The sequence below is a fragment of the Rutidosis leptorrhynchoides genome, chromosome 3, assembly GCF_046630445.1.
Source record: "Rutidosis leptorrhynchoides isolate AG116_Rl617_1_P2 chromosome 3, CSIRO_AGI_Rlap_v1, whole genome shotgun sequence".
In the NCBI taxonomy this organism is placed as follows: Eukaryota; Viridiplantae; Streptophyta; class Magnoliopsida; order Asterales; family Asteraceae; genus Rutidosis; species Rutidosis leptorrhynchoides.
The window spans coordinates 26,673,547-26,699,782 of record NC_092335.1 but is presented as its reverse complement, the minus strand read 5'-3'; the positions used below and the strand labels follow the sequence as shown (position 1 = coordinate 26,699,782).

General features: G+C 32.8%; 1 protein-coding gene and 2 long non-coding RNA genes across 4 annotated transcripts; all 3 read left to right on the top strand.

Annotated features, from left to right (window-relative positions):
* Positions 1 to 7,583: 7,583 nt before the first annotated feature.
* On the top strand, positions 7,584 to 9,133 carry LOC139895875 (uncharacterized). 2 transcript variants are annotated; one of them, XR_011776064.1, is made up of 6 exons: positions 7,584 to 7,805; positions 7,938 to 8,090; positions 8,208 to 8,293; positions 8,437 to 8,561; positions 8,743 to 8,859; positions 8,968 to 9,133. It is a non-coding gene; the product is annotated as an uncharacterized lncRNA (long non-coding RNA). The 2 variants fall into 2 exon arrangements; XR_011776063.1 differs by having other exon boundaries at positions 7,938 to 8,293.
* A 1,221-nt stretch (positions 9,134 to 10,354) lies between these two features.
* LOC139895874 (uncharacterized) lies at positions 10,355 to 11,351 on the top strand. The gene is made up of 4 exons (XR_011776062.1): positions 10,355 to 10,535; positions 10,754 to 10,863; positions 10,958 to 11,010; positions 11,097 to 11,351. It is a non-coding gene; the product is annotated as an uncharacterized lncRNA (long non-coding RNA).
* Positions 11,352 to 14,845: 3,494 nt separating this feature from the next.
* LOC139899794 (uncharacterized) lies at positions 14,846 to 23,003 on the top strand. Its single transcript, XM_071882630.1, has 11 exons — positions 14,846 to 15,102; positions 15,187 to 15,248; positions 15,334 to 15,424; positions 15,904 to 15,990; positions 16,141 to 16,194; positions 16,502 to 16,686; positions 17,920 to 18,055; positions 20,517 to 20,686; positions 22,309 to 22,391; positions 22,540 to 22,640; positions 22,731 to 23,003. The coding sequence occupies exons 1-11, from the start codon at positions 15,052 to 15,054 to the stop codon at positions 22,956 to 22,958; spliced, it is 1,248 nt and encodes a 415-aa protein (XP_071738731.1). The 5' UTR covers positions 14,846 to 15,051; the 3' UTR covers positions 22,959 to 23,003.
* Positions 23,004 to 26,236: the final 3,233 nt, after the last annotated feature.

Here is a 26,236-nt window from a genome sequence, read left to right as displayed (position 1 = left end):
GGTCGGAGTCCAGACTCACTAATGCATCCTAACGACTTATCAGTTAGACACACTAATGCAGACCTGGTTCACTAAGACCACCGCTCTGATACCAACTGAAAGGACCCGTCCTAATCCATCCGGACAAAGTCCATATCGATTATAAACGATTCACAACAGTTGATTACATCGGGAGGTACTTGAACTCTATATGATACATTTTACAAACATTGCATTCGTTTTTGAAAGAAAATCTTTCATTACATTGAAAGTTGACGGCGTGCATACCATTTTATAACATATCTAACTATAATTGACTCAATAATAATATTGACGAACTCAACGACTCGAATGCAACGTCTTTTGAAATATGTCATGAATGACTCCATGTAATATCTTTAAAATGAGCAATTTCACAGCGGAAGACTTCTTTCATACCTGAGAATAAACATGCTTTCAAGTGTCAACCAAAAGGTTGGTGAGTTTACTAGTTTAACATAAATAATCATTTCATAATTTTAATAGACCACAAGATTTCATATTTTCATTTCTCATAAACATACGTCCCATGCATAGAGACAAAAATATCATTCATATGGATTGAACACCTGGTAACCGACATTCACAATATGTATATAAGAATATCCCCATCATTCCGGGATCCTCCTTCAGACATGATATAAATTTCGAAGTACTAAAGCATCCGGTACTTTGGATGGGGCTTGTTGGGCCCGATAGATCTATCTTTAGATTTCGCGTCAATTAGGGTGTCTGTTCCCTAATTCTTAGATTACCAGACTTAATAAAAAGGACATATTCGATTAGATAATCCAACCATAGAATGTAGTTTCGATTACTTGTGTCTATCTCGTAAAGCATTTATAAAAGCAGCGCATGTATTCTCAGTCCCAAAAATATATATTGCAAAAGCATTTAAAAAGGGAGCAAATGAAACTCACCATACTGTATTTTGTAGTAAAAATACATACGACGATATTTAACAACTGAACAATGCAGGGTTGGCCTCGGATTCACGAACCTATATCAATTATGTATATTAACACCCAATAGTAGTCGAACAAAAATTTAGGTATTATTATTAATTGTTATTTTATTAACTTGTACGTTTCATTAATAACTAAATAAACTATATTTATTTTTATATACATTAAATAGATAATTAATATTTACTACAAACATAATAATATAATTATATTTTATATAAATAATATATTTCTATACAGTAAATCTTTATTTGATATGTTAATAATTCTAATAATATTAATGATAAAAACAATAATGTTAGTGTTAAAACAAAATAATAAAAATGATAATAAAAATAATAATGATAAATATATTGGTAATTCTAATAATAATAATAATAATAATAATAATAATAATAATAATAATAATAATAATAATAATAATAATAATAAAAGTGAGTAATAAGTAAACTACCTCAAAATAAGCTTTTAAAAAAATTAGGTTGTCACCAGCAGGGATTGAACTCGTGACCACTAACTTAACCAACACTCCTTCTAAACCATTACTCCATTTCAATTTTCTGATTTAATTTGCACCTGATTATATATATATAAGCCTTTTATTTCCCTTGTTTCAGCTCAACATAATAACTGGAGCCCAATTAGCAGTCCAACCAAATTTATTGTAAAAAAAAAAACGTTCCAGCCTAGAATCGAACCTACAACCTCCTGCTTAACCAATACAACCCTAAACCACCTAATCTAGTCTGTCTTTCTGTTTTATCTCCCATTTTATTTCCTTATAACCTATAACTTCGTTTGTTCTATTTCTTCTTCTTCTTGATAAATTAAATCGACCAGAGGCTCATCAACACTCATCAATTGTCATTATATTAAAACCCTAACAGATTACCACCATCAATATCATTATCATAAAATCATCACTGCATCGTCATCATCATGTCATCATCTTCAAATTATCATCATCATCACGATGATCATCATCATAATCGCGTCATCATCCTCTTTACTCAACATCATCATCGTTTATATCATCACCAATCTTCTCATAGTCAAACATCATCATCATCAATGGTTTACAACAGAATATAACGAAGTGTTATATAGTAAACGAAATAGATTAATAAGCGTATGAGTGTTGGGCTTATTCATATTGGGTCTTGAACTAACAACACAATTTTGTATGTAGTCCACTAATACTAACCTCACGGCATTAGTAGGAACACGGTCCAATCATGCAGCCGTCCAAATTGTATCATATTTGGAAAAAAAAAATAACGGTTCATCCAATCTTTTCTTTGTATAATAATATCAATCAACACTTTAATCCAAAGGTGTGGGATCATCATGTAGTGGTTGTCTCCCATTATCTTTTCTCTTTTTTTTTTTTTTTATAAACTTAATCCAAGGTAGTGAGGTGCAATCATAACTCTAGAAACTTTACATTATCTTTAAATTATGGGTTTAGTTGTATATGGTTTTGAGGAAATAAAAGCAGACGATATGCAGTAGGCACGTGAGAATTTGGTTGTATGTTTGGGTTCTTCAAGGTGGTGGAAGGTGACGGTTTTGGCTTTAGGTGTATAAATGAGTTTGTTGAATAACAAAAGCGAGACAAAAGAGGAAGATCGTTGAGAAGTGTTGATTGTTCTAAAGTGATGGTTTTGTTTGTTCACGGTGGTCGACATGGTGGTGTTGAGGGTTTGATGATGATTGTTCAATGGTGGCGGGTTGTGAGATTTAATTGGAAACAGAAAAATGGAATTAAATATGATGTTGGTGATCACGATGGTTATGGTGGTTTAGTGGTGATTTGAAAGTGGTTATATGGTTGTTATTCTTGATCGAAGAAGAAAGTTGCAAGTTTAAATTTGTGTTTTTATAATGTTGCAAGTGACGGTGATAGAAACAGAAACAGAAGATAAACTGCAAAAGTGAAATAAATCATATATCGGCAATAGTTGATAACGGTTTGAGTGGGTTTGAGCTGCAACCAGAAGTGAAGAGTAGCAACAATAATGAGCAGGACATGGGCATCAACTTGCAGCTGTAAGGAGTCCATTGTGCAACAACATAAACCGTGATCATGGTGTGGTTTAGCTTGGGTACACGATGGGTAATATGAAAGAAGTTTTGAAATAACTTGCAGGTGGTGGTGATGACTAAAGTTAGTATGTAGTAGGATGAATGATTTACGTATTAGTTGAATGGATCAATTAGATAGGAAATATGGTTCTAATTTTCTCAATCAGACAAACAAATAAAATAAAATAATAATAATAATAAAAGTACAATAAAAATTGAATTCAACTGCTACTGATTTGTACAATCGATTTTGATATGATTCCAATTGAAGAAAAATTTGAATCAATCTAAAACAGTTGATGTAACATGTAATCAATTCTATAATTAATTATCTATATTTGTAAATATAAATAATATAAATAATTTAGTAACAATAAAAATACTAATTATATTATTGATAATATTATTTCTAGGATAATACTAATAATTATAATTATCATATTAATACACTTACTATTATGAATAATAATAATAATATTAGTAATTATAACATCTTACATGCATTAAACCTCATATCTATATATTATGTATTGAAGATAATAAATTAACAAGTAGTGATATTAATATTAATGTTAATAATAATACTTGAAGTAATAATAACATTTGTATGACAATTTATATTTTAGACTTGTAATTGATTTAATGTAATATTTAATAGGTATGTAATGTAATATAAATTTTACATAATATCTTTGATCAGATATTGAATATTTATAATTTATATATATTTATATATTTATTTGTAACTACTTGTTCGTGAATCGTCGATAATAGTCAAAAGTCAAATGCATTTATGAAAAATAGTTCAAACATTGTAGAACTCGGTTTAACAGATTTTGCTTATTGTATCGAGATCATGTAAAGATTAAGTTTAAATTTGATTGGAAATTCCCGGGTCATCACAAATAGTCTTTTTGATTTAATTAGATTATTGTCTTTTCGTTGGATTAAAAATAGGGGCCATCTAGTGTCCAATTGGCACTCGTGACTTGCTATTCCGTTGTAATTCTCTCTTAGCGTCTTGCTAGGGAGCGTTTTTCTTTTATTTAATTATTCTTTGGCTGTAAAAAAAAGAAAAAAAAAGATACACGTATGATATCAAGTCATACAGGTGGTCAATTGAAAATAGAAACAAAATCCTTTTACTTCACGCTATAACACAATTGATATTGATATAATTCACGCTATAACACAATTGATATTGATATAATCTATCTATAATCTATAATCTATCTATCTATCTATAATCTATCTATCTATAACATTATATAAATCATGAAGATTTATCTGAGATGTCAATCCTTAAGTACCCCTTAATCACTTCTTGCTGACAGTGTAAATCCCAAATTTAATCACAATTAAGTCTAATCTATATATAACTAAATTTTGACTCCTAATGCCATAAATTAGGTTATTTAATTCATCCTTTTACCTAAGTTTTTAACCCATTATTAAGTATTAACCACTTTTAACCCATTAGTAAGTATTAACCACATGGTAAATGTTAACTTTTAAATATAAAGTCTACAATTATTATTATGTGTAATATATTTATTTGACTCCATTCTTATTAATTTCCTCCAATTATTATTAAACTTTTCTTACCCATCCATATAGGATTGATTTAGTTAAAAAAATACCCACTTGAATTTAGTAAAAAAAAAATAACCCACTTAATCTTCACATTTAATAAAAAATTTATATATTTAATAAATTTATAAACATTATGCAATGTCCCGTATGAATTTTAAAAAACCACCTCTTCCTCGATCTTCTCTAATCTCAGTTCACCGTATAACCGCCACAATCACCTTCGAAGCGCAAATGGGTCGCCGTATTTTTTTAAAATGTCGCTGCCATCTGTCTCCACCGCCGATTACCGCACCTTCGGCCCACATGTAATCTCAGGTAAGAAGCCGTTCTATTCCGGTGAGGGTCTATTCAGATTCCTCAGAAAACTGATATGATCTACTATTAATTCTGTTACTTACTTCGGTTGATTTCGTGCAATTAAATTATAATTCGTAACTCCCTCAAATTTAATTGGGGAATTTTATTAGAAGGTCCATTGATATTCCTAATTAAATTATGATTTCAAAACATAACCGCATTAGGCACCATTGAGACGTTGGTATAAACTGTTAGTTTATACATTAGTATTATGCATTATCAAGCACAACACATCTTCCAATCGCACTATCTACTGAAACTTGCAATGAACAGGCTACCAAAAAACTTATGCTTACCTCCATGAATTGCAGATAGGTATGGAAGCAGAGGTGAAGATCATGATTTGCCAGACGTGGGATACCCACACTGCATACGGGAAATACCTAAGCACTGACTTTATTGCTTCTGATGAGAAGGTACACAATTCCCATTTTCATTCTCTATTATTCTGTATATGTTTATATTTATGTTTTCTGTTGATGTTGTAATCGTCTCTGTCTATACATGTGTGAGGTTTATGGCTGTTTCTATTCATTTGTATTGGTTGCTTTTGTAAACACTATGTAACATATACACAGCTGCTCTAAGCATTTTTATAAAATTAGAAGGTGTTTCTATACGAAATATATATGCAAATATATATATATATATATATATATATATATATATATATATATATATATATATATATATATATATATATATATATATATATATATATATATATATATATATATATATATATATATATATGTCTGTGTTTGTTTGATTATGGATACATATCTGTATCTATATGTTTGGATAAACATGTCTTCCATGTATGGCTTTTTCTTTTTTTTTGTCAGTTTTCCAAAACAATATGTACACATAGCTGATGATCTGCCCATTGGCAATTGTTATTTTTATTAACCCTATATGATACATGCATAAATGATAGATAAATAAATTGACATTGAAAAGATGTTGGTTTACATAGATATATATCTATATATATTTATATGTATACATTTGTAGGTCTATTTCTTTATTTGCATATATTTGTCAAGACATATAGGTTTCAAATTAAATAATTTGTTAACAATAATTTGTTTAGTTGGTTTGTCATTATTTGAAATTTCATAAATATTATTTGAGACCTAATGATTAGTTATAATTTCATTGTTCCATTGAAATAATATACAATATCAAACTATTTTAAAGTGTAGTAAAAAAAATATTTTATGCATCCTTCTATCAATTTGCATTGGTTAGTTTTCTAGCCATGTTTACAATACTTAGATGGCTATGGGGTGTCACGTACATACGTGTGTATGCATTTACCTAATATATATAATGATGAGATGTTTCACATGCTTTGCAGGGTAATGTCATCCAATTGACTGCGAAAAGCACTGTTGCCCATTGTTTTATCCCAAGGCTTAAGGAAGGCTTAGTGTATTTGCTTAAAGGTTTTGAAGTCGTTCCCAATAGAGACGTGAGAAGTCATATTATTTAGAAATCCGTAGGTGTTGCCAACGTGATTTTGGAAGTTTCTATCCTGTAAAGAGTTTCTAACTTTTTAAAATTATTAAATTAATTATTAATTAATATTAGTTAATATGACTTAAGTAACATTAAAGCTTTGTGGTTATGGAAGTTGTATGGATCACATAATATATTATATATTATAAATATAAATAACTAGGGCATGTTCATTGTAATTGGGGGTGTTGAAATGGTGTTTTCAGTTTCTCACATCACCGTTCTTTCACCGAATAACCTTATAAATGGAACTTTAGACTCATGAAAATTGGCATTCGTTCAAGGTAGATAGTGTATGCATTTACGGTAAGTTGTGACAATATTTAAAACTAACTCCATTTTCAACACTATATGACTTTATTAACATTGTGTTTTGCCAGCGCTTACCCTCATGAAAAATGGCTTTAGTTTCAGATACGCATTAGCTACATCTCAGGTAAGCCGTGACTCTATTTATAACGTTAGCTACATTTTGACTGCCATATGACCTCAATTGCATTGTGTTAAATGCATGTTGCCAGATAAATTGCATACTTCTCAAACACCCTGCTCCGCAACTCACACCTTGAGGCAGTCGAACCTGGTCCACCGTCAGATCTCCGGCTCAAATAATATAACTATTTTGCCGGAACACACTTGGTTTACAGCTCATACTTTCTATACTGCATCCTGCATATTCAGGCAGCCCTTCATCAGATCCCCTGCTCATCTTTATGGTGTTTAGAAATGTCCAACTTTCATGATGGTGACAATGTAGCATTTAAAAAAAAAATACCATGCATAATACTATTTGTTTAAGTGTTTCGAATATTTGTATCTTTTTAGCATAGTGACGTTCTAACCCATCCGTTGGAAATAAAATAAATGTATTATATCCCCAAACGTATCCACTTATCACAAAAAAATGAATAGAACCGTCTGAACTTGAAATGCAAATCTCAACCGACCTATAACACAAACTAACGTCTACGTGCAACGCACGGGCATTGGCCACTAGTTAATCTACATAATATCCACCTGGCATCTTAAATCGACAAAAGCAAAACGCGCTGCTGCAGGCTCCTTTGTTAGGGTTTCTTCCCAAAAACATATACGCACCTCAAGCAATTCAACCAAAATCTTACTCACATACACCTTCATCTTTCAAAATCCGATTCCTTTGTTAGGGTTCCTTTATTATGATAATTCAATTTCTTTTTCATATTGGGGGTGAATCAATTGGTATCTTCCACTTATGGTGATTCAATTTCTTTTTTCAATATGGAGGTGAATCAATTGGTGTCTTTATAATCTATAATTTAAATTAGTGATTCATAAGAGATCTTCCTTTAATTGCTCCATTTTTCCTCCTGAAATTTTCATTCTTGCATCTTCTCCAGTTAACGATGAGTTTTGCAGGCAAAGAACGACTTCTACACACCTCCGTTATTTTGCCTTTCGATGGGGATAAATTAGTTGCCTGATTCATGAAACTATATATTTTTTCTCGATTTTTCATGTGTATACCTGGTGGTAGTGATGGTTCTGGCAAAGAAGGTGATGATGGAAAATGTAAGTTTTCCTTTCTTCAACAAAACATCATTTTGATACAATTAATCTGCTAACTTGGATTTTTCATACGTCAGAGTTTTAAATATACTTTGATGATTAAATATATGAAATTAACAGTGTAGAGCTGTAGATATAACATAAATTATGACTATGAATTAGAAGATAAAGAAGTTGGTTTGGATACATCATCATTCATCCATAAGGTTAGTACATGGTTAAAATATATGCAGTGAGCAGGTGATTATAAGTGTGGAAAATCTCTTATAGTATAGTATTTTAATATATATATCATATAGGCTACGTGAGCATTGTGGGGGCTGTCTAATTTGATGCCAATTTTATGCAGATATACCCAATGTCATGTGTTTGCTGCTTTGGGTAAGTGGTGTGGACAGTGGAAAAAATGATTTCTTGATCTATGTTACCCGGAGGTGGGAAAATGGGCTGGCTTTACTACATGTGTCTAAATAGGTAATAATATTGGTAGCTATTTATTTTTAACGTGTTTTAGTTGTTTGTATCCTATTTGTACTATGATTTATTGAATTGTGTAGTTGTAGCTGCTAATCCTGTAGCAACACAGACAGTATGTTCTTTGCAGCCTGCTGCAATTCATTGTGTACCCAAAATATTAAGATATGGCATGTTACAGGATCGTTTATATTACAACATATTAACCCACAAAATAGTATAGCAACGACAGGAGTTGTGGGTTCACAAAATATTAAGGTTGCGCTTAACAATGAGAGTGACATGTTAACTTCTGAAGGTGAGATTGAGATATGTTTACATGATTATAATTTGCTTTTTGTGGCTCATTTATATTACAACATTAGCGTTTTTTTAGTTCCGAATATTGATTTAGTGTTAATATCAGTTGCTTCTGACACGCAAAATGCTTCACATGTCACTGCCAGAGGTAGATAACGCATGCAGACTGTACCTCAAACCATGAATGTTCATATCGAAAAGGTCAAACAAAATGATCCTCTTACGTCAGCCTAAACTTGACTCAGCCCTTCTTCTATTTCATCTTATTTCAAGGTATGTATTCAATTTCCACTTATTTAGATATATACATGGTTGGTTCTTACTTAATGTGGAGGAATATATGATTGTTTTTTATGAGATTTATATGAAAGAAATAATTTATCATACATTTGGTCAAATATAAAAAAATTTACATCAATTTCTTTATATGTTAACAAATGTTATTACCTTTCATGCTTGAAAGATTTGCTTGCCCTAAATAAGGTGGAATATACACGTTGGTGTAGTTATTTTTGTTATCAGCAATTTAGTACGCTAGGGGTTTTGATTGAATTATTCTGGAATATTTATCATCCTTCGGTGAATGGCGTGGAGCAGTGTTGTAAAAGTCGGCCGACTTGGCCGATGCGTCGGCCGACGCGTCGTTTTTTAGGCATGGCCAATGCGTCGTTGCTAAAAAGTCGGTCAACGGTAAAAAGTCGGTCAAAGTCGGTCAAAGTCGGTCAACGTCAGTCAAAGTCGGTCATTTTTTTTTTTGGTAATATTGTTAATAATTGCTAATTGTTCATGTTTATTGTAAATATAGTTTATATTTTAAGATTCAATCTATATACTCCGTAATATTATATATAAATATATATTTAATACAAATATTTTAAAAGTCAACGTTAGTCAACGTTGCGTCAACGTTGCGTCCCCGTTGCGTCCGACGCGTCGTTTTTTAGGCATGACCGATGCGTTCCCGACTCGCGCCTTTTACAACCTTGGCGTGGAGTCAATGGGTATACGCTCCTTAGTGTGAAGTTATTCAGGAACGCTTATTTTTATCATCTATTCATTGTTACATATCAAGGAACGGGTTTTGATTTTGTCTTAAAAATTATAGCGTTCCGGTTTGATGTCACACTTAATAAATTGTTGTCGGGTTTTGATTTTTTCTAAAAAACTATAGCGTTCACAAATGGATTTTCTGATGTAAATTTGAATTTCGAATGCAGCTCTCTTGAGGGCTTGGTCTGTTTTATGCCTCCACTGCAAATCCATTATCCGTTTATGCTTCCAAAATATAAAGTTATTTATAGATATTTTATCATAAAAATGTGACTTTAGTGTATAACAGCTCAAAGGATATTTTGTTGCATGTAACAGGACCGGGTCTTTCTCCTGATTTAAGCTTGGTTGATAAAGGTAATATACAGTTCTTTTTCTTATATGTAGGATGTATCATATTGTGTTTGTACATGATAAAACATATACATATTACATGTAAAAGTGGAAAGATGGTCGGGATGGCTGGTAATGGATCAAAGCGGCTTATGATTGAAGCAAGTCAATTGTAGTACGAGTGAAAGATTACACTATTGTTGCTGGTTGTTCATTATGATATTGCAGTCGAATTTTTGTAATCTTACCAATATTAAACACCACCTACTTGATGTCTCGATCATGCTGGAGGTAATCTTACATTCAATATGATACATGTTACTCTCTTAGATGTGGGATATGGCAAGTCAAGCGAGTCGGGTGTAATGGGTCAAAATGAAAAACTTTGGTATAAGTTTTTGCATACGGTCTCGGTTTAGATTGACCCTACCTCTTTTTGCCCAAATTTAAGAATTCCTAACAAAAAGTAAGTATATATTATTACAATAAAACTACTAATATATCAATAGATTTTTACGTAGTTTAAATTGAAGAGCACGTTGATAGCATACAATAGCTTCTGTAACCATTCCAAAATCCTAGAAGGTGCCTTAACCTAATTTGTCTATGTGTTCCTAAGGTAATTACTTTTTTGTGTTATAAAAGGAGTTTATATATTATTATTTAATTTTAATGTTTAAGTAGGAGTTTATATACTGTTATTGAATTTTAAGGTTGCAGAGTGTAGCTGCATTTCTCGGAAATGGTAGTCTCTCTTTTTACAGAGGTAATGTTAATCTACAAGTAGTACTAAAGTATTTGATTTGAATCTTAGGAACACAGGTATCATTCGAATCCTTTGTTCCTTTTCAGATTGTTGCAATAGCATATGCTATAATGACAACACGATCCGTCAAATTGCGAAAACTGAACGAGATACAACACCCGAAATATAACGGCTTCAATGCACGGGATCATACACCATATACATACATTTTCAAATTTAATTATACTTGTGATACTATCTTTATCATTTTGGTAATTGTTATACCACTGATTTTCATATATGAACCGTTTGTAATAAATATTTGTAATCAATACTTGTAATGGTTAGAGAGGAATGAGTAATTGACCTGAAATTTTATTAAAAAAAATGTATGTAATTCTTGCAGTGGCATATGATGATAGATTGATAGGTAACAATTAAACACCTAAATAATCTCTTACTTTTAGTTGAAGTATTATCAGTCGACTTTATGCAACTTGCAATAAATGAAAATTAGTTGTTTGAGAAGACTTTTTGTCAAAAATATGGACATATATAGTGATACTTTTTTACTATGAATTATATGCGTTCTGTTATTAGTGTATTCGTATTCTGTTGTTGCTGCTTATGACTTTTAAGTAATGCGTGAATTGCAACTTAAGGATGGATTTGGAGAGGGAAAGGACATGGCCGTGAGTCTGATATCTATAGTTCACCCAACATAATATTTGTGATATGTATCATTTCATTAATTGATATACCATTGTAATTTTCAAGTTTGTTTGATACTAATGTGTGTTGTTAAAAAAAAACATATTTTACTAATTCAATCATAAAAGTACTTTTGACACTATTCCTATAATATCGTTATTTCATATATAAGTTTAAAACCAATCATGTTTGCGGATGAGTCCCCGTGCAACGCACATACTCATAAATCTAGTAAGCATATAAACCAAACATCATCAAGTAGAATACATTATCTCAATACATGTTGGTGCATGAATCCCCAGACGTAGTTTATATCATTATTTTGAAAATAGAAACAAAATCCTTTTACTTCACGCTATAACACAATTGATATAATAAGCATATAAACCAAACATCATCAAGTATAATACATTATCTCAATACATGTTGGTGCATGAATCCCCAGACGTAGTTTATATCATTATTTAATACATTTGGTTATGTAATAACTATGACTTATGACTATTGATTCCGTTTGTGTTTGTGCGTGCTTAATTAGTTAAACAATCAATAAGTTAAACTGCACACACAGTCGACCGAGCGTGTCCACACACTCGACCGACTGTGTTACCCAGTCGACCGACTGAGAGACACACTCGACCGAGTGTGTCTGAGATATACTATATATACGAGTTTGTGTCTCCTTTGTAGGGTTACACATTCCAATCACCCTAGTCGACTGGTTTTCGTCTCCAAAGAACCCTAACACCTTATACCACCGAAATACTTCGTTTAGGCATCGACCTAATCTAGTTTTCACTCTAGGTTTGATCTAATCGATCCCAATACGACCCACATCTCGGTTTAACCCAATTCTAGTGTATTTCGCCTCTAGTATTGTTGGCAAGCGACCTAAGATCCTTAATTCAACGTCTACAATACATATTCATAATTGTATGTTATGCGTTTTACCGTATGCAGCTTGTTCTACCCGATCTTCTACATCATCTTCGTAATACATATTCACGATTGTAGCTTCTCAATTTTAGGGTTATCGACTTATCGCTAATTGTTTAGTTGGTTACAAGTTTTCAGTCGTTATTGTTTGGGTTAAAATGATGATTTAGGAAAAAACTGAATCTATTTATTATCTCTTTTTTATGGAAACAAGTTTTTCAAGTTAGCCGCGCATTGCGGCGGCGAACCCCTTATTTTTTTTATATATATATAACATAATTAGTCAGTTTTTCGTTGTACATAAACTATCTTTAAAATTAAATACTTAAACGTTAATAACAATAAAAAATTAAAGAGAAAGTATGTTTTAAATAAATAGTTAAAATAGTTAAAATCAACATAATTTGAATAGTCTTGTTATTGGAGTAGTAAAGTGTGGGAGTAGAAAAGAATATTGTAAAAAAAAAGAGGAGGTAAAGTAAAAGATTTTAAAAAAATATTAAAAAAGTGGTAAAGAAAGAATAAATGAAGTCATGTACAAATAATATGAAAAGTTAAATTGAAAAATGAATTTCGTTGTACACAACCTATCTATTAGGTTAAATACTTAAACGTTAATAACTTTCAAATAAATAAGTAAAATATTTAATATCAACATAATTTGAATATTTTTGTTATTGGAGTAGTAAAGTATGGTAGTAGTGAAGTATGAGAGTAGAAAAGAAATAGAAAGTAAAGTAAACGATTTTTAAAAAATATTTAAAAAAATGATAAAGAAAAAATAAATGAAGTCATGTACAAATTATAAGAAAAGTTAAATTGAAAAAAGAATTTAAAAATAATAGAATGAGAGTGAGAGGACTGGATTAAAAAATAAAATGTTAAGGGGTGCATTATGGAGAATTTAATAAAATGAGTGAACAATGGGTAAAAAAGTAAAAAAGAAGAAAAAAAAAGGGTAAAGAATGACCTGGGGCTCGAACATTTGACAAATCAGTTTGTAACTCGGAGAGTTAGCCAGCAAGCCAACTGTACCTTTTGTTTTACACTCTCAATGTTTAATATAAATACTTAAAAAGATGGTTTTAAAAGAAGACAAAAACAGCCAAATTTTTTACCCTTTAAAGTGATTCTTATTACATATGGTCATATGGGTCCTAATTAAACAGTAGCTTTCACTTTCATGAAATTTATATTTGAATATATATATATAATTAAAAAGACCAAAGTACCCTTACGTGACTTGCATGTGCATCCACTTAGTTGTGTAGTTTAACGGAGTTAGAGCAAAAGGACTAACGTCGTGCTATTTAAAAATTGTGAGAGGATGATCGGTGTAATTTCAATATAAAACACATGTATTTTCTACTCATAAAATAATTTATTTGACTTTTAACAAAAGTAAATTTTGAGAGATGATTTTTACACACTACTTTTTGATCATCTACACCAAATTACCTATTTTTCCCTTAATTATACTTATAATAATAATAATAACTAGTTATTTAACCCTCGCTTAGTGCCGGGGGTTCAATTTTTAATGTATTTTATTGCGTTTAGTAAAATTATTTTGTGGCTAACGATGATGTCATTGAAGCGCAACTCGAGTCGAACTAAAAGGTATAATCTGTGAGAGATTTAAATGTTATTTTAAATTAACAATATATGTGCATCTCCGCGTTTTGCTTTGGAATTGTCGATTTTTAAAAATTTAACGCAAAATCAACGTGTATGAAAAGTATCCCAAATATTTAGCGTTTTTTAAAAAGCGTCCGTTTTGCGTATAGCTAGTGACATTGTGTTCCTAAAATTATTTCGAGTTTAATGATGGTGTCGGAAAAATTTAACTCGCTGCGAGCGAGGAGATATGACCCGTTGAATATTTGGGTGGAGTTTATTTAAGATTTTTTATGAAAATGGTTATTTGACACTTTACCCCGTTTGGGGGGTCGATTTGAATTTTTCAAAAAAATGTGGGGGCCTTTGTTGGTAAAATGAAAGTAAGTTAAAAAAAAAATGGTGAAAAGTTGAAAATGACCCCGATATTATTTATAACTTTTGTCTATTAGTTAATATGTAAATATAAGTCCTGCGGCATAACTTTAAACTTATGATAGGGATCAAAGAGTAGGGTGTCACCTAATATAAATATAAATATAAATATAAATATAAAATATAAATAAAAATACAAAAAAAAAAAAAGTTTTGATCGTAATAAAACTTTCCGTCGCCGACGGCCTGTATTTGGCTTCTTCTAAAACCCTGAACCCCTTCTCTTTCTCTCAGGCGCACATCACAAAAGTAAACCTTGATTTACTAGATATACATCCTTGAGGCTATATCAGTGCTGGCTCATATCTTGCTTTCTTTGAGTAATTACATCAAACAGTTGGTGTGCATCACTCGTTTTTACAAATGATTAAAGGTAGAAAAAATACTGTCTTAACAGTCGCCGAAAAATGCAAGGTATACATAATTATTTCACTCTACAGTCTACACCACACATATTATTTTGTTTTTTAGTAATCATTATATAATATATAATTACAGACCATATTGGCATCCAATTGGCAAGGTACCCTGAATACAGTCAAGGCAGATGCTAAAGGAAGGTACCGATCTTGTATTGCTTGCTTCAATTGAATAATAGTTCCTAAATTTGCTTGTTAAGTAATGTGTCTGTGTTTTGTTTTGCAGTAAAGAAGAGATATACAGTTCAAAAGTTAAGTACTTTGTGAAGAGAGGGAGGCCTTACATTTGGGTACCTGAAGATGATTTGCATAATGTGGTATGGTTATAACTAATATGTTCAACTGTAGAACTTGTATTGGGTGTTATCGTGTTTTCCTTTATGGTTCAATGATGCTTGTAATAGTCAACAATTGTGTCACCTGAGTTCTAGTGGTAATTGTATGGGATGAATTTAAGCTTTCATGATCAGTTTCATTTGCCTTTTGAGTGAAAAAAAAAAGCGCAAATAATGTCACCCGAGTTAAACAAAGAATCAAGATTTATAGTGAGTTTTATTTAAATCTATTTACTCTTCGTTTGTGTAACGGGGATATATTTTTCAACCCACTTATATGCACATTGTCGGTATGATTAAAACTATAATACAAGATGACTAGCATAGGTTGGTAACCTTGTTTACACTTTTCTTTTAAAATTTATGGTATAGGTATATGGTTTAAATGACACACCATTATACGTGCGCAATACTCATTTTCCTCTCTGCTGCTGTTCTGATTTGTATATTTGGTTATATAGAATACGCTTATCGATGAGCGAGGTTCATTTGCGGTCACAAGTACCTTACCAGGCTCCCTTGCAAGTTTGCTTCAATCTCTAAAGAAGGTTAGCTACTTAACTTTCCTCATATCTTTATCTATGTGCTTCCTAAGAAAACACTGCTTGTAATTTAATATATAAATGTGAATGCTGAAAACTATACTATATCTATCTTGATAAACTTGTGATAACACCAAAAATTTCTTGTTAATACAGCCTCCTAATCGAGTTGCTCTAGTTGGTGAAGTTGTGCCGCTTGGCGATACAAAGGTACAGTTCTAGAAGCTGAATATAAATAGTCTATTAGTCATTTTTTCATGCGTCTATAGCCATTCTATACTTTGATAAAATTATGGTTCTATGTTGGTATAACAACGTAACATACTAACATCCAAATGTTTACCTTCGTGATGGCCAAACTGTTGGTGATATTGCATATGTTTATTTCTTATAGGAGTTATGTTACTCCTTAGGACGGTCATATTTCTGTTAACATATTATTGTAATTTCTTTAATTAATTTAATGTTAATATCTTGTTATATGCTCATTAATTGTTAAGTATGAAAATTCTATCAGCTTAAGTCAGCTGCAGAGAGCCTTCGAGAGATGATAATATCAGAAGGCGATGCGATAAAGAAATTTAGTTATGCTGTTTCCGGTATCTTACGTTCATCTGATTTCGCATCTACATCTCGTGCGGAAAATCTTGTAGACCTATTGAAGGAAGATCAACAATACATGGTTTATAAGTTCAGTCCAAGGTAAGAATCCTTAAACAACTTTCATTGACAAAGCTAAAACTGCTTTATTTGAGCATGTATATTTGATTTCCATGATGCTTGTTTTATCATTTCTTTTTTCCGAAAAGCAGAATTTTTATTAACCAATAATAATTACAGAGATAGTTAGTATCCCTCACACAATACAACACCACAAATGGACTAGAAACATAGACTAGCTACTAGCTATATACTCGAGACGATGCAAAGGTTGCATCACAACAAGAGTATAACTAACTCATGGTATCTAGTCTATAAGACTATAACTAACTCACACGACTACACGATAAACATTTTTGGGTTATGAATCCAATTATGCCAATCAATGGTCTTCGATTTGCATCTCTTTGCGACCCATTCGAAGCTACAAACTTGAATCTCATTAATGGCGACCGGTACATTCCAACTTTTACCTTTGAAGACCTTTTGATTACGGTTTTTCCAACTGAAGTAACAACACGACCAAATAAGCGTTTGCCAAATAATTTTGCCCAAATCCGTCGAAGCTTGAGTCCAATTATCATTAACAAGATCACCTAAACTAACAAATGTAAATCCGCTACGCCCCCACCAATCAAACACTTTACGCCAAATGTTGTATGTTTGTGGACATAGTATTAAGGTGTGATCTATAGTTTCAATACTCCCATCACATAACGGGCACCGAACCGAGTGTGTATCAACACCCCTCTTGTCTAGTTCCGTTAATAACGGTAATCTCCTCTTTCTCGCTCTCCACATGAAGACCTCCACTTTCTTAGGCACCAACTTATTCCTTAACGTTTTGAAAGAGTTTGTTCCTACCTTTAGAATCTTCTCATTTATCAAATCCGTTAACCTGCTTGTTGTAAAGTTACCATTTGAGTTTGCGGACCAACGCCAACCGGCCGGCACATCATGATTGATAGGTAATGCTTCGAGAAGGCTGGTAAGTTGATCTAGCTCGCTGGATGTTCGACCCGTCGGGTTACGTACCCAACTCCATACACCGATGTTTTTTGAACCATTCCAAGAAACTCGATCCATTACTGTTGCTGCTGCATCATTTTCTAGTACCGCAAGTCGTTTGAATTTATCTTTCTAAGGTTCATTTCCAAGCCAAACTTCATTCAAAAAACTTGTAGAACCACCATCACCGATTTCTTTAACAAAGTAACTTTGGAAGGGAATATCAAGCGATAAACTTACCTGTTTTAACAATATTCGACCAAACAGAGTTATATGTTCCAAAACGCACATGGTTAATGGTGGTAAGGCCACTGTTTGCACCATAAATACTCGAGATAACTTTGACCCACAAGGAAGTGGGTTCGGTTTTAAACCTCTACCACCACTTGCCGATCAAAGCAAGGTTTTTGCTTTTTAGAGACCCCAATTTAACCCCCCGTCCTCGAATGGAAGAAGTATTTCCTACCATTTAACACATAAAATTTTTGATTTTTTACCCGACCCGCCCCAAAAGAAATTACGCCTTACACACTCGAGATTTTTTATTACACATGGCGGAGCACGGAAGAGCGAGAAGTAGTACAACGGAAGACTATTTAACACCGACTTGATAAGGGTCAAACGCCCACCAAATGACACCGAACGCGCTTTCCAATCCGAAAGTCTTTTCTCGAATTTATTTAACACCGGATCCCAACTAGCCTCCTTATTCATTTTACCACTCACAGGAAGTCCCAAATAAATGAAAGGAAATGTACCAACATTACAACTAAAGGTTTTAGTCATATTCTCAACAAGAAGTTACTCCACTCCAACCCCGAATAGATTACTTTCATGGTAATTAACCTTAAGTCCCGATGTAAGTTCAAAACATTTAAGAAGTGTCATTAAGCTTCTAATATTAGACTCACTCCATGAACCGAAAAAGATTGTGTCGTCCGCATATTGATGGTGCGAGATAGGAACTTTGTCCTTGCCAATAAGAACCCCTTAAAAGAAGTTACTTTTTACGGCCAATTTAGTTAATACATTAAGCCCTTCGGCCGCAAGGATAAAGAGGAAAGGCGAAAGCGGATCTCCTTGCCTCACACCACGTTCAAGTTTGAACTCATTTGTCGGTGAACCATTGACCAGTATCGAAATAGAAGCCGACTTGGGACATGAGAAAATCCAATTTCTGCATTTAACCCCGAACCCATGATACCCGTGATTTCCAATAAGAACTCCCAACTAAGATAATCAAATGCTTTCTCGAAGTCTACCTTAAAAACCAAGCTTTTAGAGTTTTCATGCTTAAGGTAATCAAGGGTTTCGTTTGCAATCAAAGCTCCATCCAAAATATTACGACCTTTGATAAATGCACTTTGCTCATACCCCACAAGATTCAGAATAACTTTGCGTAGATGATTAGAAAGAAGCTTTGCAATAATCTTGTAATAACTTCCAATGAGACAATCGGACGAAAGCCATGTAGATTTACGGGTTCCCGTTTTTTTGGAATAAGGGTAATTAAAGATGCATTACAACCATTAGAAATAGACCCCGTTTCTCAAAAAGAGTTGATTGCAATGAATAGGTCACCCTTAATAATGTCCAAAACTTCTTTAAAAAACCCAAATTAAAACCATCGGGCCTCGGGTCCTTTGAGCTACCACAATCCTTCACTGCATTCCAAACTTCATTTTCAGAGAATGGGTCTTCTAGCTGGGGGTGTTCATCGGTTTGGTTTTCGGTTTGTTCGGTGTTTTCGGTTTTGAATTTTTTTTTGGGAAAATCGAAAACCTGATAAGGATCAAAGGATCCTTTGGAAGACAAACGCTCTTCGCAACAAACAATTAAAACAACAACGTGCTTCAATCGAACATATATTCACGCAAATAATAACGAGAATATTGATTCTGGAACGATACAATCGTTAAAATAATGAAACTTAATATTATTTAGAAAAGATCCCCCTAGCTACGTAGACTCTTAACCTACAACTTTTGACTCTAACTTCTATTTGGAAACAAATAAATTTAAATAATGAAACGAGATAAAGTAAATAAATAAAACTAATACTATCGAACATAATCCAACTTCCTTTAACCTTTTCAACCCGAGTCCCATATCAGTCTTCCCCACTTGAAAAGAACTCGTCCTCGAGTTCCAACTCAAATAAGACGGTATACCCGGATCAAAGATAAACCAGTCAATGACAACTCGGTGAAGAATGAAACTCAAATAAAATGATATGCCCGGATCAAAGACAAACACATCAATGACAAACTCATCGTTATCATTCCAAATTAATTTGCGACGACCTCTTGCAAAATTCTTATACTCTAAAACCCTTAGACCCTTATCCCCTTCTTGAAAAGAACTCGACCTCGAGTTCTCAATGTCCGGTTTAAACACGAACAAATATCTTTTATTAATCATCTTGCTCGCATCTATGGAGTTATTCAAATAAACATAAGATATATTATTTCCTCCATAATCTTTTGAAACCGCTACAACTTCACCTTTATCAAGGATACCTTTAGAACTCGCGACTACGTTAGAAAGTGATAAATTCTCTTCTTTTAAACCAGAACCTAACAAGTCAAAATCTTGTGTTTCAGATTCTTTACCTTCTTCAACACGAACAACAACTATATCATTCTGCATCCCTTCTAAAATAATTTCTTTTTCAGGATTCAAGGACACATTTTCTTCTTCAACCTGACTCTCTTCGGCTATTTTATTATTTTCTACCTCAAGTTGACTCTCTTCAACTATTTTGTCACGATTCTTCATACGTGCTGATTCTGATTTTTTCAACCTCGTTATTAAACTTTTCATCGAGTCAAAGAACTCGTCCGTATCGAGATTCTCCTTAACAGGTTGACTCTGCTGGTAGAGTTGTGGTTGATAGTAAGGATGATAGTAAGGCAGTGGTGGATAGTAGGGTTGATGGTAGGATTGTGGTTCATAGTAAATGGGGCATTGGTGGTATTGAGATAATTCATATTGGTAGTATTGATGTGATTCGTTCCAAGGTCGTACATCATAAGTAGCTCTTCGGGTTTCTTCTTCAAGCCATCGCTGTTTTGCACGCTCGTTGGATTTATTAACTATATCTAGCGTGTTCATGAGTCTTTTAAGAGCGATATCGAGATCGTGATTTTGATTGCCCTTATCGTCGGCCATTGAAACAAGAAAAGAAAGAAAAAAACTTTTGCGATGAACAGTAATTACGACGATGAACAGTAAATCTGACGCGTTTACTGGCGATGATTATAGTGTTCTGACGCGTTTTTCTGGCAACGAACAGTGATTTCGGCGTGAATTTTTTTTTTTTTGTTTTTTTTTTTTTGAGATAGAATATCAAAACCCAAACGTGGGAGAGACCCAACTAATCGGAATTAAGATATGAGATAAACTATCAAGATCCAAACGTGGGAGAGACCCAACTAATTGGAATGATGATAGGGTGGATCGATTGCTCTGAATACCAAATGATAAGGATCAAAGGATCCGTTGGAAGACAAACGCTCTTCGCAACAAACAATTAAAACAACAACGTGCTTCAATCGAACATATATTCACGCAAATAATAACGAGAATATTGATTCTGGAACGATACAATCGTTAAAATAATGAAACTTAATATTATTTAGAAAAGATCCCCCCTAGCTACGTAGACTCTTAGCCTACAACTTTTGACTCTAACTTCTATTTGGAAACAAATAAATTTAAATAATGAAACGAGATAAAGTAAATAAATAAAACTAATACTATCAAACATAATCCAACTTCCTTTAACCTTTTCAACCCGAGTCCCATATCAAAACCGAACCGAAAACTGAATTCAAAATGAAAACCGAACCGAATTCGAATTCGGTTCGGTTTCGGTTAAAACCGAAAATCATGAAAAAATTCAAAATCGTGGTAGTTTAGTTGTGGCGTTATTGATGTCTTAGTTATTTACAACCTAAAACAATGACGTACTATTAAATAATCAAGAATTCAATGATTTATCAATATTTACAGCTTACTTGTGACGTTTACTGCTTCCGTTATTAAGAAATGAACATAATAATTTGAGTAATATAAATATAATGTAGGCCACCCAATCGTCATATGGGTGAAAACCTCTTTAGATGATTGGATCCCAAAATATAATGACATTAAAACATAAACATACAAATTATATATTACAGTAAAAATTTTGAATTCGGTTTAACTGAATTCAAAATTTTCAAAACCGAAAACCGAATTCAAATTCGGTTTCGGTTTTACTCGATCCGAAAACCGTTTTTCAAATTCGGTTTCGGTTTTTTTCGGTTTGGTTTTCGAGTTAAACGGTTTCAAACCAAATACTGACCACCCCTACTTCTAGCCCATCAGCTTCGTCGACTATTAACCTGGTAAAAACAGGCCATCAGGGTCGGCATAGCCCAATAGCGCAGGTCTGCTACTGTTTTTGGACCCGAAGATATTCTTGAAGTGTTCGAGGATCGTATCTTTGACTACGGTTGGTTCTTCGGTCCACGAACCATTTATGTTTAGCCCCCGAATGGTGCACTTGTTGTATTTCGTTTGATGGAAGAGTGGAAGTACTTGGAATTCTCATCGTTATCAAGTATCTAATGAATGCGAGCTTTTTGTTTGAGCAAAATGTCTATTATGCAGTTCAATCAGTTACATTGAAAGCAAGGGAAGCAGTCATGAAGTGGATTTGAAAGATATGGAAGAATCAAAGGCTGACCCTTTGTGTATGTATTTTTACATGTGCATAATGTTTGCAATTTTACATGTGCATTTATGATGTCTTCATCAAATATTAATTAGTCCACACTTTAGCCAAAAAAATATTAGTCCACAATTTTACTATTTCTTTCTTTTTGGTATTTGTTTGTGTAGCAATTTATTCTGCAAGCTTGATTGATGGGATTAATCAAAATGAAGCAAGACGTCGAGCCCTGATGATTATTTGTGCTGCATACTTGAATAAGAATGTGAAGGTATGAATATATATATGTACATACATGTAGCATTTCCCTTTGTGGTCACATGTTAATTTATGTGACTTTTGATATCTTGTGTATGTGAAGGATGCACGGGTGCTTTCTATAGATCGGAAAGGGGTCGACTTGCTAGGGAAGGTTGTGGGACCCGTGATGGACGATGGGTCTCGTGAATACCAGTGGAAGGAGATGAGGTTATCGCTGGAAGAAGATGCTTGTGATGTCGAGACGTTTTGCAAACGACTTGTTGAGATGGAAGGGGAAGCAATCAAGAATGTTTCAGCATTTAGTGGTCTACCATTGCAATCAAATTAAATTTAAGCTTGAAGGTTTGTCAAGCAACAAGTTATGTGTGTTTTTTATTTGTAGCAAAATGCTGGTTTCGTCCATATGTTTTTTCTGATGGATTTCGTCCCAGTGGTCAGTCAATGTTTCTTATTTGGTCCCTATTTCTGACGGCCGCCAAAAAATTCCATTAACTCCAGTCATGTGCCAGACATGTGAGGGTATTTTCGTCTATTTCTTTTCTTTATTTACAAAATTGTTGAAATCGTGGTTTGTACCAAAATTGCTAAAATGGTCCCCGTGCTTTGTAAAAAAGTTGTTGAAATCTTTATCCCCAAAAATGTTGTCTTACTCACCTTCATTTTTTATCCCAAAAAAATATGAACAAACCCTAAATCCATTTTAATAAAACAATGAAATCAATAAACCTACAAACTATAAACTCTAAATTATACTCAAAATTCACATCGATTTCTTCAAAATCTATTCATATTCATATTATTCAAACCAGTTAATAAATATAATTTCATATATGCAAAAAATTTATGAAAAAAACGAATCTGAATTTGGGTTTCATACTCCGATTCGTACTCCGCTTGCATATCTGAAGGAGACAACTTCTAGACCTGGAATGACTATTGTTTCTCTATTAAAATAAAAAATTAAAATGATGATGATGAAGTATAAAGATGATGGTGACAGGTGTTTTTTTAAATGAAATATATAGATGATGATGAAGCTTGAAGCATCATCAATGGTTCAATTTTAAGAGTGATGATGAAGCTTGAATCGTTGATGCTCAATGCTCTGTAAAACATAAAGTAGATTAATTGAAGTATATTTGGTGTTTCATATTTGGTGGGTTTCATATGTGGTGCCTTTTGAATTGGGTTATAAACATAAAGTAGGTGTGTTTATTAAGAAAAAGAAAAAAGGAAGATGTGTGATTAAGTTGAAGATGTTATTGTTTGATAAAATTAGGTCGAAGATGTTACTAATAAAGTAGGTTGAAGATGTTATTTAGGGTTTGTTCATATTTTTCTAGGGGATAAAGATGAAGGTGAGGAAGACAATATTTTTGACAGCAATTTTGTTATAAAGTATAGGGGCGATTTCAGTAATTTTGGTACAAATCACATGGGCGATTTCAACAATTTTGTAAATAAAAGAAAGAAATAGACAAAAATACCCTCACATGTCTTGCTTATGACTGGAGTTAACAGAATTTTTTGACGGTCGTCAGAAATAGGGACTAAATCAGCAATATTGACAAACTACTGGGACCAAATCCATAAAAAATGTATAGAGACGAAATCAACATTTTGCTACAAACCACTGGGACTATTTTAGCAATTTTGTCTTTTTATATTTTCAATAAGATAGAATTTTTCGTTTATATTTACATTTACATATACACTAATAGACAAAACAAATATGAATAGCACTATTCGCACGCTTTAATCACTTGTATACCGCGCAACAATGGTTGTACACCGGTCACTATTCACGCGAACAGTACTATTCACGTGATCATTACTATTCACGGTACTGTAGCAATTTTTTTTTAACAGTTTTTTTCCCATTTTTTTTCTTTTTTGGTTTCCTTTATATTTTTCTTCACCCGCAACAAATATCTACTAGACAAAAAATATGAATAGTACCAACGATTTCTTTATAATTAGCAGCAACAAATATCTACTAGACAAAAAATATGAATAGTACTGATTGTTTCCTTTATATTTTTCTCTCCCCGTTGTAACAATTTTTTTTTCTTTTTTCTTTTTCGGTTTCCTTTATATTTTTCTCCACCCGCAGAGATACACCTATACTGTTAATTTAAAATAACATTTAAATCTTTGACATGTTATACCTTTTAGTTCGACTCGAGTTGTGCTTCAACGACATCATCGTTAAACTAAACGCAATAAAATACATTGAAAATCGAACCCCCGGCGCGAAGCGAGGGTAAACAACTAGTTACCATATTAACTATTAGACAAACCTTATGAATAGTAACAGGGGTATTTTCGTCTTCTCACTTTTTCCCCCTTTTCCCTTCTTTCTTTCAAATAACACCACACAAGCCCCTCACACTTTTTCCCCATTTTCCCTTCTTTCTTTCAAGTAACACCACACAAGCCTCTCACACTTTGTTCAAAATTAAAATCGACCCCCAACACAGGGGGTTAAAGCGTCAAATCAAAATTTTCATAAAATATCTTAAATAAACTATACTCAAATATTCAACAGGTCATATCTTCTCGCTCGCAACGGGTTAAAATTTTCCGACACCATCATTAAACTCGAAATAATTTTATGAACACAATGTCACTAACTATACGCAAAATGGACACTTTTAAAAAAACGCTAAATATTTAGGGTACTATTCATATATGTTGATTTTTCACTCGCAGACTACGTAACTAAACACAATAAAATACATTAAAAATCGAACCCCCGGCGCGAAGCGAGGGTTCAAAAACTAGTATTAACTAATAGACAAAAGTTATGAATAGTAATCAGGGGCATTTTCGACTTTTCACCTTTTTTATTTTTTATTTTAACTAAATTTCATTTTACCAACGCCCCCCACACTTTTTTGAAAAATTCAAATCGACCCCAAACAGGGGGGTAAAGTGTCAAATAACCATTTTCATAAAAAATCTTAAATAAACTCCACCCAAATATTCAACAGGTCATATCTTCTCGCTCGCAACGAATTAAATTTTTCCGACACCATCGTTAAACTCGAAATAATTTTAAGAACACAATGTCACTAGCTATACGCAAAACGGACGCTTTTTAAAAAACGCTAAATATTTGGGGTACTTTTCATACACGTTGATTTTGCGTTAAATTTTTAAAAGTCGACAATTCCATAGCGAAATGCGGAGATGCACATATATTGTTAATTTAAAATAACATTTAAATCTCTCACGGGTTATACCTTTTAGTTTGACTCGAGTTGCGCTTCAACGAGATCATCGTTAGCCACAAAATAATTTTACTAAACGCAATAAAATACATTGAAAACCGAACCCCCGGCGCGAAGCGAGGGTTCGATAACTAGTCTTATCTAATTATAAGTTTAAATCATAAATGATTACGTAGTACATTGTAGTTTATTACTTTTACTTCTACATAAGTAGGAAGATAACGTATATGCCATGCTATAATTTTGGAACTTATATGAGAAGTGCATAGGTTACACAAGCTAACACATGACCCCGTTTATATAAAGTTCCAAGCTTTAACAAAACATCATAAAAGATATTGGTGTGTGCACACTTTAAACATTCTTGTTTGTA